Here is an 18,864-nt window from a genome sequence, read left to right as displayed (position 1 = left end):
ACAAAGATTGCCAAAGATCAAGTGCCTTTTGCAGTTTCTGCACAGACTACATTAAGTTATAACGTACTGACTGTGACTGGGCTGGACATATTAAGACAAAAATCTGTATAATTCACAGCTTCTATTACTTGTGGACTTATTAAAGTACTTCCAGACCCATTCTCTTCAAATTCAATGAGACCTGTAAAGAAACCAGTCAAATCAAAAGAAAATATGAATGGTCACTATCTCCTTTTATAGCAATGGTTTTTAAATTTAAATCATTCTGGGTGGGCATAGAAGTGTTGATTATGTAGCTACTTGGTCAAAACTGGCTTCAGATAACTAACCTGACTTACTCCAAGCACAGTAAAAAGTCTGACAACACCAGGTTTTAGTCCAACCTATTTATTTGATAATATACTCGCAAGCTTGCGAGTATATTATCAAATAAATAGGTTGGACTAAAACCTGGTGTTGTCAGACTTTTTACTGTGTTTACGCCAGTCCAACGCCGGCATACCCACATCATGATTACTCCAAGCACCAGGGAGAAAACAGTCAGTCTGGAAACCAACAGGACAAGAGGGACTATTCCTCCCGCCAGGAGAACAGAACCCTGCCTAACAATCAGTATACGCAGGCAGTGTGAGGGGGACTAAATAGTTTTTACCTAAGTAATTCATCTTTATAGAAACTCAGCTTAAATCTTGTCTGGAAAACTAAATACTTTCAACTTGAGCCATGAGAGAGAATCCATCCAGGGTGCATCATGTACACCTTAAAGGACTCAGTATAAATATGATTTGGTTCTTGTGTTAATATTCTAGCTGCGTGCTTTGTTCTTCAGAATCTAACTTTACTTCTGTGTGTTTGTTTATGTACATGGGGGAGTGAGGGTTTTTTCATTCCAATTACATTTCATGGTGTTATGTAAATAAACATTATAATTTCTTCTGATTTAAACTCACCCAAAATCCTGCTTATGTCTATTACTAAAAGTCACTACACTAGAGGTAAACCACTCTCTCTAAACACACATCTTGGGGGTGATTCTCCCATCACAATCCACAACTTTTCTGGCAGGTCAGGGTGGGAGATGCACGTCATCGGCCTTGTTCCAGGACTTGCGCATGCGCTGGGAACGCATGCGTCTCCCAAAGCCGGAGAACAGAGGCAGACTACACCACATTGGAAACCGGCAGGAAGACAGCTAAGTCATTTGAATTTTTTTAAAAATGTACTGTAAATGTCATTATCAGGAACTTGCTGGTCCTGAGACTGATCATCATCTACTGGAGCAGATCTGCAAGACTACAACGGTTATTCTTAAGACTCCGGGGTTATGATTTCATTCTGAATTAGGAGTCAAAAGGAGGAATGGTGCTAGCAGATGCCTATCTCAGTTGTAGCCACAGGGAAAGCAAGAGATAAAAGATCTAGGTATCAGCGCAAGATCTCAGAGTCAAATTAGAGTTGAAACCAGCAAGGAGGAAGAGTTATAGAAGCTCTCTCAGCAAGTGATCCAAGGATGGACTGATAAGATATGGCAAGCACAGTCAGCAATAAGGCATTATTGGTCTATCAGAGATTACGTCTGACCAGAAGACTGATTTCTGCTAACTGGATCCAGGTGATCATATTCAAAATAATGCAGGAAAGACTCGTCCATAAAATATCCACTGGCCACATGGGAATGGAGAAGGAATGGAGAAGTATATGCTTCGAGTCAGATTAGTCAGATCTGTACTAGATAGGCATTTATAAAGACATTGAAAGAATGATGTGTTTGCCACTAATTTCAGAAATATCCAGCAGAAAAAGCTGATAGCTACTGAAGTGCCACCCAAACCATGGAAACTGTGGGAGCAGAATTACACACAATCAAGAATGGTATCTTGTAGTTGCAGACCTTTTATCTAAAAGATGAAAGGTGTGAGAGCTACAATAATCAGCTCAACAGTATGGGTTCTGGTCGCTGAGCAAATTTCTGAAAGAGTAACATGTGACAATAGAGCCCAATTCATCTCCAGAGAACTGAAGAGATTTGTTGAACAGTATGGATGCAACATCACCTCATCACTACATTACCCAATAGGATATGCAGATTTATAAAATTACACATCCCGATGGTCAAGAGAACCATCGTAAAATGCCAAGAGACAAAATTAAGACCCAAGCTGTGCCTAATGTCAGCCTATCTTCACCTCTCATTTCCAACATGAAATTGCCTGCTGAATCTGAAGTATAAAGAAAACTTCTGAAGTAAGACAGCAACTCATTGATGCACAAGTAGAAGGAGGCCAACAGTTCAATGTGTATGTTAATTCACTGCCCAAGTTATGAAAAGGACAAACTATACATGTACAGGATCCATTCATGAAAACTTGAAACCCAGCAAAGGTTATTGGTGGTGAAGTTGACACTCCAAAGCCAAACATCATTGAGACTGAAACCACTATGTAAACGAGAAAGAACCTTGTTCATATTTGACATAGATCTGAGCTTAAAAAGCAGAAACCATCAACACCAGCAGCAACAATATCACTAACCAGCAAAACAACATCAGCAAGTGGTGCAGCATTGACATCACTAGCAAGAGACAGAACATTAGCAACATCTTACTCCTGCAACACCAGCAGCCACATGCCAATTCTCCACCAAGTGCAATGGATGCCAAATCTACAAGTTAAAAGCACAACATCCAATCAGCTAAGCAATACTGTGAATGATGTCTTTGCAAAAACAAGTCATAAAAATGGTCCTAAGAGTTCAGTTTATTTATAAAAGTTGATTGTTAATCTTCTTTCCTTTAGAAAGAAGTTTATGATTGTAACAGTTATATTGATATCGGGGCATTGTATTTTTGAGAGAGAGAGATGGTATATTGTTATGTGAATATATATTTTGTATTGCATTGCAGTCATGTGCTGAGTAACAATGTATCAGTCTAATTGCCACATGGAGAGCTGAAAGAAATATGAACATAGGAATTAGGAGCAGAAGTAGGCAAATTCAGCTTTTAGCGCCTGCTCCACTATTTCAATCAGATCATGGCTGATCTCCTTCTCTGGTTTCAAGTCCACCTCCTCACCTGTTCTCCAAATTGCCTTATCTTTTTTTAAAAAATTCAAAATATATCTCTCCCTCTCTTCAAACCATTCAATGATTCAGGCTCCACGGTGCTATGGGGCAGTTCCTCCTCATCTCAGTTTTAAATCTACTGCCTCTCAACCTATAGCTGTGACCTCTTCCTCAAGACTGCCCCATTAGAGGAAACATTCAGTCTACATTTACTTTATCAATCCCTTTTAAAATGTTAAAAACCCGATCAGCTCCCCTCTTGTCCTTCTAAACTCCAGCGGGTATAAGCCCATATTGTTTAATCTCTCCTCATTCATCAACCCTTTCATCTCCAGGAGAAATCTGGTGAACCTTCTCTGAACTGCCTCCAACAGCACCATATCCTTCCTCAAATAAGACGATCAAAACTGGACACAATACTCCAGATGTGGTCTCACCAATACCCTATACAATTGCAAAAACATTTCTTTAATTTATACTCCAGTCCCTTTGCAATAAATACCAACATCCCATTTGTTTTTTTTTTAAATTACATACTGCACCTGCAGACCAAGTTTCTGTGATTCATGTACACAGATATTCAGGACCCTCTGTCTGGATACATTTTGAATCTGCTACTTCATTTAGATAATAATCTATTTTTTTTACAAAAATGGACATCATCACACTTATCCACATTAAATGCCATCTACCAAATTTTGGCCCATTCTGCTAGCCTATCCATATCCATCAGTACAATCTTTATATCCTCTTCACTGCCTGATTTCCCACCTATTGTAGTATCATCCTCAAATTTTGCTATGTTATTCTCTGTCCCTGCTTGCAGATTGTTAATATAGATTGTAAACAGTTGAGGTCCAAGGACTGACCGCTGAGGCACCCCGTTGGTTACATTTCACCAGAGAAGGACCCATTTTTCCCAACCCTCTACTTTCTGTCTCGCAGCCAATCTTCAATACAATCAAGTACTCTACCTCCAACCCCCGTCATCTCACCTCCCGGATCAGTCTTTTATGTGGCACCTTGTCAAGCACCCTCTGGAAGTCCAGATATATCACATATACATACTCAATGAAACTCCAGCATTCTAAAGTGTGATCATTTCTAACTTTTAGAAACTGGAAGTCATGCCTTTGCATATAGAAATAATTCTTAATTATATTCCTGAAAGGTTTAAGCTTTTAGATTATGTCTCCTGGTTCTAGATTCACCAGCAAAAAAGTTTCTGTCTACCCTATTGATAGTCCAAATAGCATGAAAACTTCAATCAAATCACCTTTTAACTATGTGAACACCAGTGTATACAATCCATGACTGTGAAATCTCTCCTCACAATTTAATCCAGTGTTTCTCAAACTTTTTTGATTGAAGAGCCCCTTTTTGAATAGGTTAGCAATCACAGATCCTCCATTCAATTAAATATGTTATAATTAAGCACTGGATGTTAAGACAAATTTAATCATGATTTTATGAAAGTAGGTATCTACTTATGGAGATCTGTGAGATGGATGTGCCTGCTTCTGACTGCAAACTCTGCCTATAACGGTCTGATGTTTGACAATGATGGGAATATGATTGATAGCTGCTTTATCTAATCAACATCCTACACCGATGCATCAAAAATCAGAAAGGGTAGGGTCATTTAATGGAATTTTTAAAAAGCGTGAATATGTTCATGCAAATTTGTATATTACAATAGTTACAGACAAACACACTCCAAAGCTTCTTCAATTTGGTAAAACCTAAGCTTAGAATCATACTTTAACTATCTATTCCTCTCCAGAATCCAGTGATAGTACGTTATACAATTGATATAAAGAATCAATATATGGTGAATCTCTTTTCCTATGTAGAACTTTACAAAGTGTTCTTAGAGGTACGCTGTGTTGGTGAAATTAGTATTCACGTTAATAACAATTTATTGCTGTTGAAGCAGTCTTCTTCTAAAAACATTATTTTAAAGTTTCTTATTAATTTACTTTTTTTTACAACTTCTGTCTGCGGATCTCTGTAAAATCCCCATGGATCTTGTTTGTGAACCTCAGGTTTAACCTTTAACCCAGCCATTATTCTGATAAATCTTAGCTCCACTCCAAAATCAAATCAGTGCTATGAATGATGTCTTTCTGAGAAAACAAAACTGTAAATGAGTCTTAATATTTATAAAAGTTAATTGTTAATCTTTTGTTCAGAAAAATGATCGGAACAATTACATTGATAGACTCATCATATTTTTTTAAAAGAGAAATGATACATTGTTATGTGATTATATATTCTGCATTGCAGTCGTGCCAAGTAACAACGTATCAGTCTAACTGCCACATGGAGAGCTGAAGGAAATATACTCAATGAAGTTCAACATTTTGAGTCTAAAGCGTGTCTAACTCTGCTTAGAGTTCTCCAAATCTGGCCTAGTCAAGGATTTACACAATGGAACTTGAAGCATGGTTTCTATCCCCTTCTTTGTAGTAATCTGAATATGAGAGATTCATAGAAAGAGGCAGAGTGGAAAAAAAAAGTTGGAGAAAAGGAGAAAGTGTTTTGTGAGTGTTATAAAGGAAAACTTGAAGATAGACAAAGTGGAAACAAGCAGTGTTATTCAAAAAGAGAGTTGGGGACAACAGAAATTCACTTGTGTGAAGAAGCAAAATTCCAGGAGCCTTTATGATTACTCACATTGATGACACTTTAATCATGTTACTTAGACACCCACACTATGCTCTCCCTTCTGGACTTTTGGGCTTCCATTGTTTCCAGCTGTTCACCTCTTCAAAAGTATCTAGTTCTATTTGTTTTAGGTCCAAAAGGTTGACCTCATATCTGCCTGCATTGAAATCCATTTATCACAATTTTGCCCATTCACAATCTATTAACATTTTTGTAATGTTACCTCTATCTCCACTGCTTACAATGCCATCTATCTTTGCATCATCAACAATCTAATTATGTGGCTTTCTTGCTCATCATCTGAGCTGTTAATACAATGAGGCCTTAACACAGACCTAAAAAGAACACTCTTAGTGACATACTGCTAATTAAAGTATTTGTCAATTATCCCCACTCCACATCTCCCACCGTTCGGTCAATTACCTAACCAGATCAATAGTTTAGCTTCAGCTTCATAAGTTTCAACTTTAACCAACAGTCTCTGGTGAGGAACTTTATCAAACACCTGAAACTCCATATAAATAGCATCCATTGAATTTCCCACCTACCTTATCAGTTAGTTAAGTTATAGTCTTTATTAGATAAAAAGTATTTTTGATCTTGAAGCTCAATCTCCTTTGAAATACAATGATCACTGAAAGCTAAATGAGCAAATTGGATTCTATTTCTCTCATCGATTTAGACATAACAACAAAAATACGATCATTTGAATAAGAAAATACACTTAATAAGTTGACATTGTATACTTTGATAATTAAATTTGACAAGTTTCATTTTCCTACAATTTTAAACTACCTGCAGATTTCATGTTCACCTAGTAAAGTCAGCTGTTCTGAATTATAAATTTTGAGTAAAGGGACTATGATGTTATTGTTGACAATAATTCACTGCCAAATGTAATAGTGAGAGATGCAGAATGCTAGAAAAAACTTTTAAACAATATTTTGCAATGACTAGCTACTATGGAAGCTAGTACAAAATTTCTGTAGATGATCTTAGAAATGATAACACAAACCTTCCTAAATTATACAAGTGGCATCACAGTTAGTGTAGACACATACCCAATGAGAAGCACATACCAAATGCAAGCACATAACACCTGCCTGTCTGAGTATATGGAAACAAATTTCCCTAAAGTTATTAGGAGTTACTCTTTGATTTCCCATGACATTACTCATCAACAATTACTTTATAAAATTTTGCTTCTTCACACAAGTGAATTTCTGTTGTCCCCAACTCTCTTTTTGAATAACACTGCTTGTTTCCACTTTGTCTATCTTCAAGTTTTCCTTTATAACACTCACAAAACACTTTCTCCTTTTCTCCAACTTTTTTTTTCCACTCTGCCTCTTTCTATGAATCTCTCATAGGCTGGCTCACCTATCTTCTGTATGCCTCTATCTTTGTGTACCTCTCATATGTTCTTGCTCTGTGTGCATTTATGGAGATCTTTAACTTTCTTGTGTCTACCATTCTCTTTATGGCTCTGACTCGCTTTCCTTCCTTCCCTACCTCTGTAATTTCCACCTGAAACCTCTCCAGATTTTCTGATTCTAGCCTTGGTGCATTTGCTCCCCCCATCACTGACGATCAACCATTTAGCTATCCAGGTCCCAAGCTTTTAGAATTACTCACCCAAGTTTCACTGTCTCTCCACCTACCGTCCCTCTTTAAGACCTGTCGTAAAATCTGGTGGGGTAATTCTCCCATCCCCCTATGCTGCTTCTGTAGCACAGTGGGCTGGGAGACTCGAATGGAGGCTGTTTTGCGGGATCCCCGCTGGGCACCACAGCCTCCACATGTCTCCCAACACTGGATTTCCAATGCCATCAGCACCTCACCAGAAATTGGCGCAGAACTGCCTAATGTGTTCAAAATCTAATTTAAAGACAATTTAAGTAGTATTAGTAGGCCCAGGACTGAAATCTCTGGACCCTCTAGCCTGCCCCCCGCCATCCTCCCCCAGGCCAGGCCCCCCCCATCCTCTCCCAGGCCAGGAGCGGTTCATTCCAATGGGGTTTAGTACAACTCCCCACTTCTGGGGACCTGGCAGCCTGATCCCGCTGGAGTGAAGGGGGCAATTGAGGGCCCACCCAGAGGTTCAGGCACCAGGGGTATTCCCTGACCATAGTTACCTTGGCCCTGAACACTGCCCATCGAACTCGGACAACACCAAAGACGCGGGGTCTAATGGGAGCGGGACTTCTAGGGGCAATTGCCAAGAGTGAGAATTCCCGCTGCCACTCTGCATTCGGCCTGAGTGATAGAGGAAGGGAGGCCAGCGACGATGCAGTGCTCACCAGCAACTGAGTGGCTGGCAGTGCAGCATGATCTCGGCACTGAAAGATCGGTGTATGCACGGTGGTGCTGGCCTCTCCAGCGGCAATAGGCTCCCCCATAGATTTTTAACATGATTCATGCTGAAGCAGTACTCAGAGTGTGGGAGATTCATTTTGAAACTCCTGCTGAAAAAACCAGTGTGATTTACTCCAGTTTTTACGCAAATTCAACACTCAGAATTTTTTTGGGGAGAATCTCCCCTAGCCCTTTTACTAACTTTTTGATCAGCCCATCCAATATCTCCTATGGTTGATTTGATGTCTTTCTGTGTTAAAGTTGCTATATAAATTAAAGAGCTGTTGGTGAGGGAGAAATTTGTTGTTGTGAAATAATTATCCTGTTAAGCTTGTAAAGTATCTTTTTTAAGCGCTTATTAGTAAGTGATGGTATGTTGGACATCCATGTCAGCATCAAATATATCCAAACAAGACACAAACTGACATTCCATTTAGTCTATCCAAATAGATAGTGAACATCAACCTCATGAGAACAATACCTATACCACAAAGTATAATTTTAACTTTTATATCATCCAACCTTATAAGATTATCAGATCTGTATCATGAACTCAAGCTGATAATAGCAGGGTTAAGATGAAACAAAGTATAGAAATGTACAAGAATTTCACCATACTGACAAAGAGCAATGGTAGATATGCATCCTGGTGCAGATCCTCAGAAGACGTCTGACAAACCAAACTTTCAAATTAATCTTTTCTCTCTTTATTGCTGCTAATGGGTCATGTATGTCTCCAACACTGTCTATTCTTATTTCAAATCTCCAAAACATTTTTTTTTACCTCTACTAGGTTAAAACCACTCAATTCACAAACAGTTTGTATTCCACCTTCTCAAGATAAATTGCTAGTAGTCCAATAGGAAAACTGGCATTTTACATCCAATTGCAAGGAAATTACTTTGGAAATATATTTGGCTTGTTACTGTTACAGAACCTCCCCAGTCCTGGATGCTGATCTTAGAGAGCCAACCTAACCATAAGTTCAACTGAATCTAAAAACGAATTCTGGAGCTTTAAAAACAAAGAAGATGTCAATCCCCACCCTTAGAATGTGTCAACCATGGTTCAATCGGTAGCACTCTGCCCTTGCCGAGTCAGAAGGACCGATGTTTGAGTGTAGTACAGAAAGAGTGCTGTATCCTTGGAGTTACAATTTTTCAGATAAAATGTCAAGACTCTAACTACTCCTCAGGTGGACTTAAAAGCTCCAATGGTACTGCTTCCAAGAACAGAATGGGAGCTGATCCCCATTTATCAATGAGGATCAGCTCCCATTCTGTTCTTCAAAGCAGCGTATCAATGTATATCCTTCAAACAATATTACTGGAACAAATGATTTGGTCATTACCTTACTGCTGCTGTGCATACATTGGCTGCTCAGCACTCCTTCTGTACTGAACTCAAACATCAGTCCTTCTGACTCGGCAAGGACAAAGTGCTACCGATTGAACCATGGTTGACACATTCTAAGGGTACGGATTGACAACTTCTTTGATCTCAGAGCTCCAAAATTCATTTCTAGATTCAGCTGAACTTATGGTCAGGTTGGCTCTCTGAAATCAGCATCCAAGATTGGGAAGGTTCTGTAACAGTGACAAGCCACCCGCTAACTTGCCAAATATTTTTACAAGTAATTTCCTTGCAGTTGGATGTAAAATGCCAGTTTTCTCATTGGCCTACTAACAATTTATCTGGAGAAGGTGGAAGACCTTCTGAATGCGATTACTGTCACTAGAGAGGTAGTGCTTGATAGACTAATGGGACTGAAAGTGGACAAGTCCCCAGGACCGGATGGAATGCATCCCAGGGTTCTGAAGGAATTGGCAGGGGTGATAGTGGATGCCTTAGTAATTATTTACCAAAATTCACTGGATTCTGGGTAAGTGCCGGAAGATTGGAAAACGGCTAATGTTACGCCGCTGTTTAAAAAAGGTAGCAGACAGAAGGCAGGGAATTATAGGCCGGTTAGTTTAACGTCTGTAGTTGGAAAATTGCTTGAATCCGTCATCAAAGAAGAAATAGCGAGGCACCTAGAAAAGAATGGTTTGATAGAGCAGACGCAGCACGGATTCGTTAAGGGGAAGTCGTGTTTGACAAATTTATTGGATTTCTATGAGGATGTGACTAGTGCGGTAGACAGAGGGGAACCAGTGGATGTGGTGTTTTTAGATTTTCAAAAAGCGTTTGATAAGGTGCCTCATAAAAGGTTGCTTCAGAAGGTTAGGGCGCACGGAGTTGGGGGTAAGGTGTTAGTGTGAATAGAGGATTGGTTGTCTAATAGGAAGCAGAGAGTTGGTATCAATGGGTGCTATTCTGATTGGCAGTTGGTGACTAGTAGAGTGCCACAGGGATCGGCGCTGGGGCCTCAGCTATTTACCATTTATATAGATGATCTGGAGGAGGGGGCTGAGTGTAGGGTGACGAAATTTGCTGATGACACGAAGATGAGTGGTAAAGCAAATTGTGTGGAGGGTGTGGAAAGTCTGCAAAGAGATCTGGATAGGCCAAGCGAGTGGGCGAGGACCTGGCAGATGGAGTATAATGTTAGCAAGTGTGAGGTTATCCACTTTGGCAGAAATAACAGTAGGAGGGATTACTATTCAAAGGGCGAAAAGCTGCAGTATGCTACGGTGCAGAGGGACCTGGGGGTCCTTGTGCATGAGTCGCAAAAACCCAGTCTGCAGGTGATCAAGAAGGCGAATGGAATGCTAGCCTTTATAGTGAGGGGGATAGAATATAAAAGTTGGGAGATCTTGCTGCAGCTGTACAGGGTCGCCGCACTTGCTGCAGTTTTGGTCGCCGCACTTGCGCAAGGAAATTTTGGCCTTGGAGGGAGTGCAGAGGAGGTTCACTAGGCTGATACCGGAGATGAGGGGGTTGGACTACCAAGAGAGACTAAATAGACTAGGTCTGTACTTGTTGGAGTTTAGAAGGATGAGGGGGGATCTTATAGAGACGTGTAAGATAATGAAAGGGATGGATGGGGTAAAGGTAGAGAGATTCTTCCCGCTTAGAAAGGATAGCAGGACCAGAAGGCACAGCCTCAAGATGGGGGGGGGGGTGCAGTTTAGATCGGAGTTGAGGAGGAACTTCTTCACTCAAAGGGTGGTGAATCTCTGGAATTCTCTGTCCGTTGAAGTGGTGGAGGCTATCTCGCTAAATATATTTAAGTCACGGGTAGATAGATTTTTGACAGACAAGGGAATTAAGGGTTATGGGGAGAAAGGAGAAAGTGGAACTGATCCACTTCAGATCAGCCATGATCTTATTGAATGGCGGAGCAGGCTCGAAGGTCTAGATGGCCTACTCCTGCTCCTATTTCTTATGTTCTTATGAAGACAAACCGTTGGTGAATTGAGTGGTTTTAATATTGTATTAATGATGCCACTTGTGCATGACCCAAACAAGCGCTGCTGCACTGTGGCAACTAGGGGGATTTCACAGTAGCTTCACTGCAGTGTTAAGACATTTTATCTGAAAAACTGCAGTGTTAATGTAAGCCTTACTTGTGACTAATAAATAATCTTTTAACTTTAACATGCTTAGTTGGCTGTATCTCTGAAGTCATGAAAGGTGCTATATAAATACAAGTCCTTTAGGATTAAAGCTGAGAGTGTTTCTTGCCAGACTCATGCTCTATTTCTTCAGAACTGTTGGAATTAGGATAAGAATAGATTACTCAAGTTTGCTATTTATCATGAAATCATAGATCTGAATGTAAATAGCATTTATATGATTTTGCTCCAAGTCATCAGAAGAAACCTTGTGTATGATTTCACACAAGTGGAAAAGTAGCTTGTATGAAATCCATTTCACACAAGCATTTCTGCACATTCCAAAATATTTTTCCCATTCTTAACTAGATTGTGACTCAGCTCCTTCATCTAATTTTAAAAGTCACTGCCTTCACAGGAAGGCATATCAATTCCTTAATAAAAATTGAGGAGAAAGACCTAAAAGTAGTTAGATTTATTTATCACCATAAACTTCACATGGAAGTGATGATTCCCTGATTACATATTTGCAAACAATAATAGGGTCGGCATGCCCTTTTAACTTGCAAAAAAATAACTTATGCTTAGATCATGCAAAAGACAAAACTGAAAATTGCACAGCACTTTGTATTTAAGAATTAACTCGTGCTTCTTTCAATAGAAGTAATAAAAAATAAACTGAGAAAGGAAGTACATTTTTGTAGCTCAGAATAGATGAGTCAACAGATGGATATGACACTTGCAATGAAACGAGACATTACAAAAAAGGCATTTAATAAGGAGAGCCAAAAATGTTTTACTAATTCGCCACCCCCCAAAAAACGTCTCTGGCAGCCAAGAAGTTGGAAACTCCTCCTGCCAAGTGAAAATGAAAACCTCTATTCTAGAAGTGACTTAAGGTGGTTTCTATAATCAAATTAAAATCCAAATGTGCATTCAAAAGGTAACAGACGACTCTGCAGCTGTATGCAAATGACATGAAATGAGGAAAAACGCCAACAAAAGAAGCTCTGCTGCTTCTGCCCTACAGTAAGAATTAAAGGGAGACAGAAACAAAGAAATGTTAACAGTCATCCCAGTCCGAACACGCAACGTCTCCAAAAAAAGGCCCATTTTTTCAAAGAAAAGTACACTCAGAACACGAGTCCCCAAGATTAGGACTTTTGGGGAAATTCCCTAAATAGCTATGTCAGCTAAAATTAATCTTATCTTTGGCAATTACTCATTTGCGTATTTTCTTTTTTGCATGCTCCGTTACAGAGTGATGAAGGTGGCACTTGGGCGCTGCTGGAAAGTCTGAACCTGTGAGCAGCGAAGAGCAAGCGGCCAGATTGACACCAGCAGAAGGCGGGGAGGGGAGGGGGGGGGGGGGGGGGGTGAGCCTTCCCGCTCACTTCTCGCGCTTCGTTCCGCGAGACCTTCCACAGCCTCCGAAAGCGGAGTTTCCGAATGTCCTTTAAATTGTCAGGACACGTCCTTCCCTTCCTGCAATGATTATTTGGAAGTGCTGAATTGAGGCAACTTTTGCTCCGATATCCACAGAGGGTATTTTTTGTGGACTGTTTGTCAGAGAATCAGAAACTTGATGCATTTTCACCTAATTTGCACAAAACCTTCCTCATGTCACAACGTCAGCTTTGTGCTTCTCGGCCGCCCGCACTGCCCGAAATGGCGTGGGCGGGCACTTTAAATTCTTGAATTTTAATCAAATGACGGGGGGGAGGCACAATGGCTGTATTTGTAAATGTAAATGAAGGTTATTTGAAATGACGGAAATTACACAAAATATCCCAAACATTGCAAGTATAAATGATTAACTATAGTGAAGCATTAAACTTTATTTCAATAACTAATTTAACTCAAAGTAATCATTCCAATAACTCAGAAACTGAATGAGAAATTACCCCCCCCCCGCAAAAAAATGCCTAATGTTTAGGACAGTCCATATTTATTGGCCAACTTTACAACCGAGTTTAGGGAAACGCTCCCATTTGATCAGGAAGGTGAATGCAGTCCCCACCCCCCACCCCAACTGTTTCATTGGTGCGATTTCAATAGACGTCTGCCTGTTACACCAGAGGAAGTGTAGTAGATCTGTGAGTGAAACTGGTGAATATTTCAAGTTATGGCACCTAACTGACCACACGACACAGTTAGTTTTCCACCAGAGTGTGTGTGAGTGCACACTCAATTCTAAATGGTTCTCATTTGGTCCCATTCTCAACCAGATCCCAAGTTGACCGCAGAAAACATTTAGGCTGGGATACCTACAAATAACTCAGATAACACACTGGATGAGATCTGATTTTTGGACCCCCTTTTCTCCCCCCCAGTTGGTTTGAGCACATTGCATGTAAATGGATGCAATTCCAATGCCATGGGTGTAACATTGTTAAAGTTCAATGGCAGCTCGTTCTCTGTCTCCCCCTCACCTGACCACGTTGGGATGCTCGAAGGATTCGAGTTGCCTCAGTACTGCCACCTCCCGGATGGTGGAGAGAGGCATCCCTTCCTCGCTGGTCTGAACTCGCACTTTCTTCAGAGCCACGAAGCGACCGTCGTTGTCCTTGTCTCTGGCCTTGTAAACCTTGCCGTACGCCCCTTCCCCGATCTCGGCCACCGGCTCGTAGCGGTCAGAGAAGCTGGCCTCTTTCCCCTCCATAGTCCCAGGCTCGGATCCCCGCGCTGCCTCTCACACATAGACGGAAACAAGTCTGGATATTCGGGCCAATCACATCTGGAAAGGCAAAGGGGGAAAAAATGGATAAACAAAACAGCGAGTGAGGGAGGGGGAAAATAAAACAAAAATACATAACTAAATAACTGACAATGAGAGGGAGAGAGGGTGTTCAGTAATTTAGAAAAAAAACAAGCAAGCCATCAGCCGAGTTGACAGAAAGTTAATGATTCCAGTCATGCTGTACCATTGAGAGTTGTGCAGCGGTGCCTGGAAAGCAGGGGTTCCCACTGGAAGACATCAATGAGGCGGCTGTCCCTCGGTCAGTACAGGGACCACTCTCCGGGTAAGCGGACACACTGAGAGAGTGAGAGACACAGCGGCTCCCGCTCACTCCAGCCGGGATCACAGCTTCCCAAAGCATGCGCACAGCGACCACCTTCAACACGTGCTGCCGCTGCCCAAAGATTGTGTACAAAACAAATAGTTTAAAACTAACAACCTCTTGCTCACATAGTCTCTCGCTGCAGCTTTGATCAAACCTCCAGTCATAAAGTCTTTCTCTCTCCCCCTTTTCCGTCTGTCACTTGGGCTTCAATTTCAGTGGTGGGGGGGGGGTGTTGTCGGTTTGCCCCTCAATCCCTCTGTTACCCACAGGATTTTCCTCCCACAGCCACTGTACCCAGAGGAAGGAGGGGGCGCGGGGGAAACAGAGCAGCCCCCACAACTTTTCCTTGCTCCAATGTAAATAAACAGGTACAGCCCAAAGGCTTTCCCGTTTCAGTTCAAATCTCCATCTGTCACCCAGACTGACAGCCAGCTCCTCAACGCCAGCAGTTTGAGGGCTATTGGCAATGCTGTTGGTGTGGGTACTCTGGAACAAGACTGAAATCAGATGAACCATAAATACTTTTATCAGCAAACATCAGGGGCTCCATTCCATTTATCATTGAGAACAGTTTATGTGAGGCTCAAGATCCCATGTTCGAAAGACGGTGCAGCTTTATATATGTTATGTTATATAATATACTGCATACAAATATTTACACCCCCTCCAAGATCCAGGACTTATTTAACCGAAGCAATATGTTTATAAACATCTATCCAAAGGTTGTCGAGTTTGGACGCTATTAAAAATATGTTCAAAGCCTTGCACTTAGTTCTTAAAACGTTTTTTAAAAAGCACGCAGAGCTGAGTGGGGCGGACAGACAGCCCTGATCGCTATAGACTGGGCCACACAGGTAGATGTTCCGCGTGTAAACGAGGATATCCATCGTCGAGGATTGGGTTGGTGGGGGGGGAGGGAGGGGGGCAGAGAGGAGGAGATGGTGAATTGCAATTCATGTGAAAACGAAAAGAAAGGGTCAGCGCAAACCCTACAAGCCGCAAAACTCGTCAAGCATATCTCTTATTTTTTGCCGACCACAGCAATGTGGACATATATCTGGAGGCAGGGCAGACACCCCCCCTCCCACCCCCCCCCGCCTCTCTCTTTTTATCCCGAGGATTTGTTCCCCCTCTAGCCCTTGTCAGAGAAAGAGAGCAGAGAGCAGCGGTGCTGCCTTTTCTTTCCCACGGCGCCTGAATGTGACCCCCCTTCAGCAGTTGACACAGAACATCAACATTTCCGCATTCCTCAAACAACAAAGACGAAACGCCGCCTGGCCTTTTTTTCTCTCTTCCCAACTCACTCATTCACTCTCTCTCTCTCTCTCGCCCTTTCAGCTCAATGAACCTTTCGTTTCTCACTGTCAAGTTCCAGCAGCCGAAAAGGAAAAGAAACTTAAGACTACACAACGCAAGATAAGTTTCCTTCCCCCACCCCCTCTCTCCTTCCACCACCCCCCCCCCCCCCACCCTCCCGCACCCCGTCACCAACCATCAAAACACTTTCTCCCCATTATAAAAAAACACGAAAAACTCCGATCCTGCTTCCTGGATCCCAACATGCTAACGGTTCAGCTCAGTTAACTTTTGGAAAAATTAAATCGGCTAAAACCTTGGCCACTGTCCCGTCGGATTCTGACCCCTTTGTTTCACACGCTTGCAAAGTGTTGGGATTGAACAATATCATAGAACGCAGTCTTGATCGTGAACTTGCAGAGTATAATGCGAACAAACATTCATAAGTGATAAAGTTCACGATGCGTACGTACCGTATATCCTGTTACTTCCAACTCATTCTGTCTTTGCCAATGTTGCCAGCAACGAATCTTGGGTTCTTGTGTAGGATTTTTGCTCCTTTGCCCCGAAAGTGATGTGAAAGCAACTCAGTTTAAATCCTACGCAAATAATCAGTAGACAGGCAGAAGTGAACCTACAAAACAACGGTTACTTTCTCCAAACCAACACCTCCAAAGGGTCTGTCATACAGTAGCTCTTTTACCCACAATACTTAAAGGGAAATAGATCACGTCGCAGAATGTCAACAGCAAACTAATTATATAAAGTATAGATTTAACTTACGGGGGAAGAAAGATTGAACATTTTCGAAGTTCAAACACCGCAGTTCATTAGTCAATTTACATGAGTATTTAGATCTTTAACGTTATTGAGGCCAAACTGCACTAATCAAATGGGGCCAGAGGGGGGTAAAACATCAATACCTGCATTGAAAACCTAGAACTTGTTTAAAAATTGTTCCATTCCAGGAAACGTGAATCGGTTTATTTCCCCGGAAAAAAAACTTCAAAGATTGCTCATTTATGTGTCATGATGATTTATATGTGCTTATGTATATATATATATAAAATCAGAAACGAGATTCCAGCCTGACCCTACCGCTACAGTTACAGTATTGAAAATAATCTACATTCCAGAGATCAACTTAATCTTTTTTTTTCTGAAAAGACACATTCTTAATTGGCATGTTAAAACAGTTTTGTGGCTGGAGACTTTTTTTTGGTAAGTTTTTGATCCAGATTTCCTGTTTATAGTTCACAACAATGTGTAAATGAAAAGTGAGAGGAGAAAAATGAAAGACTCAAGTCTGCTACAACGCGCAGAAAAAAAAACCTAAGTGGTAAAACACTAAAAGTTTGTGCTAATTTTACATTCCTGAAATCACTGAAAACAGTTTGAAATGTTGTTTTGAAAGTTTGTTGGGACTACGAGGAATTAATCAATTGTTATTTCTTTTAATGTCCAAGAAAAATGCATAATAATCAAATTGCTGATACAAGTTGAAAATAATATATCTATATAAGCTGCAGGGCAAGATTTTTCAAAAGAATCTTTGGAGGCATAATAATTTTATGAAAATGTAACTTTCTCTTCCATTAATTTAACAAACATTGAATTGAATATTTAGTAAATTATTTTATCTGACAGAAAATGCAAAACTAACACATGCATCTGTCTATGTTTTATTAAGGACATTAACATTTATGTTGCATTCAAACCTAAGTTCCACATTATTTCTTCAATATCAGTATTGATAGGCTTCATATACCCACTGCCTTATATTACATTAAAATATTTTGATAACCAGAATGAAAAATCATCCATAAATGTGAAAATTTAAAATGTTTTTTAAGTTCCTAAACTTTTGATTTTTGTGAAAGCAGTTATGATTTTATGTGATTTGCAAAACAAAAAAACTCATAATTTTCAGACATCATTACACTGTTTGTTGCAAAGAGATCATATTTAAAATTGCATTTTTTTCTATTAAAAAGATTGTGTCAAAAATATCTTTCCATATTTGATTTACCTAAGACTTTTGGTAAAGAATCCAAAGTTATTGATACAGTGTATCCTTTATTGGTGCAAATGACCTTTCCTCCTCCTTCTCCACACCCCCTTCTGCCTCACAAAGGTCCTGGCAGTTTCCCAGGGGCAAAGAGCAGAGGTCAGTGACATTTGTACACAAACCTCACATTATTGATATTAATACTTATCGGAGCAAATATATTTTGAAATAGATCAGATTTGGAAAGCCATGTAACATCAATAGAGTTGATAGACCTTGTGGGGCATAGCAACATTAAAAATCAATAACGTGAACTTTCATTATTTATACAAGATAGAATGACAATTAAGTTAGTTTAATAATTGCTTCTTTTAAGAAATTTTTATTGTCTATATAAGTCTGTTAATTTTGATAAATAATGTAACTTCTTTTCAAGAATAAAACTTTAAAATGAGCAAGTTAAAAATTACTTTATGAAATGAATTCATAAATTTGGGGGACAAGTTAATGACAACAGGTTGAACAACATCTTGAATAGTAATGCTGGAAAGCGCACATTGCATTGAAAAATATACCATACATCATGATTCATAAATTCAATAAATGTGTTCAGTAAAAGCTGTGCATGTTAAACACACAACAAAATTGTGAAACTAGATTCAATTAGAGACCTTATCATGTGCTGTGTTTCTCAATTTTTTATTTGTTTGACATACTTAATGGTCTACTGCTTATTCAAATTATCGAGAATTTAATTGATCTTTCCTTTGAAGACCAGCAAGGCAAAGAAAAAGTTTGAGGAAGTTCAAAGTCACTCTTAAATCAGGACATGCATTCTCATATTCACTACTATAATGTGATATGAGTATTATCTACGTATGAGTAAGTATGAAAGAAAATGTTGACATGGATA

The 18,864-nt window shown here is 40.1% G+C and overlaps 1 protein-coding gene across 4 annotated transcripts in view; it reads right to left on the bottom strand.

Annotated features, from left to right (window-relative positions):
* cdk6 (cyclin dependent kinase 6) overlaps positions 1–16,535 on the bottom strand; it is a 261,381-nt gene extending 244,846 nt beyond the window's left edge. For 3 of the 4 annotated variants that reach the window (XM_080206660.1, XM_080206676.1, XM_080206686.1), the window contains exons 1-2: positions 14,507–14,640; positions 14,015–14,319 (exon numbers count right to left, since the gene is read on the bottom strand). In XM_080206660.1, coding sequence (XP_080062786.1) covers positions 14,015–14,244 — 230 coding nt within the window. In that variant the 5' untranslated portion in view covers positions 14,245–14,319; positions 14,507–14,640. Of the gene's footprint in view, positions 1–14,014; positions 14,320–14,506; positions 14,641–16,416 lie in introns of those variants that run through there. The other variant, XM_080206667.1, reaches the window with a different exon arrangement.
* Between the last annotated feature and the right edge of the window lie 2,329 nt (positions 16,536–18,864).

This window comes from Carcharhinus amblyrhynchos, chromosome 2 (assembly GCF_965287045.1).
Source record: "Carcharhinus amblyrhynchos chromosome 2, sCarAmb.v2.hapA, whole genome shotgun sequence".
NCBI classification, from domain to species: Eukaryota; Metazoa; Chordata; class Chondrichthyes; order Carcharhiniformes; family Carcharhinidae; genus Carcharhinus; species Carcharhinus amblyrhynchos.
Note: the sequence above shows the minus strand (reverse complement) of the source record. Positions and strands in the feature narration are given on the sequence as shown.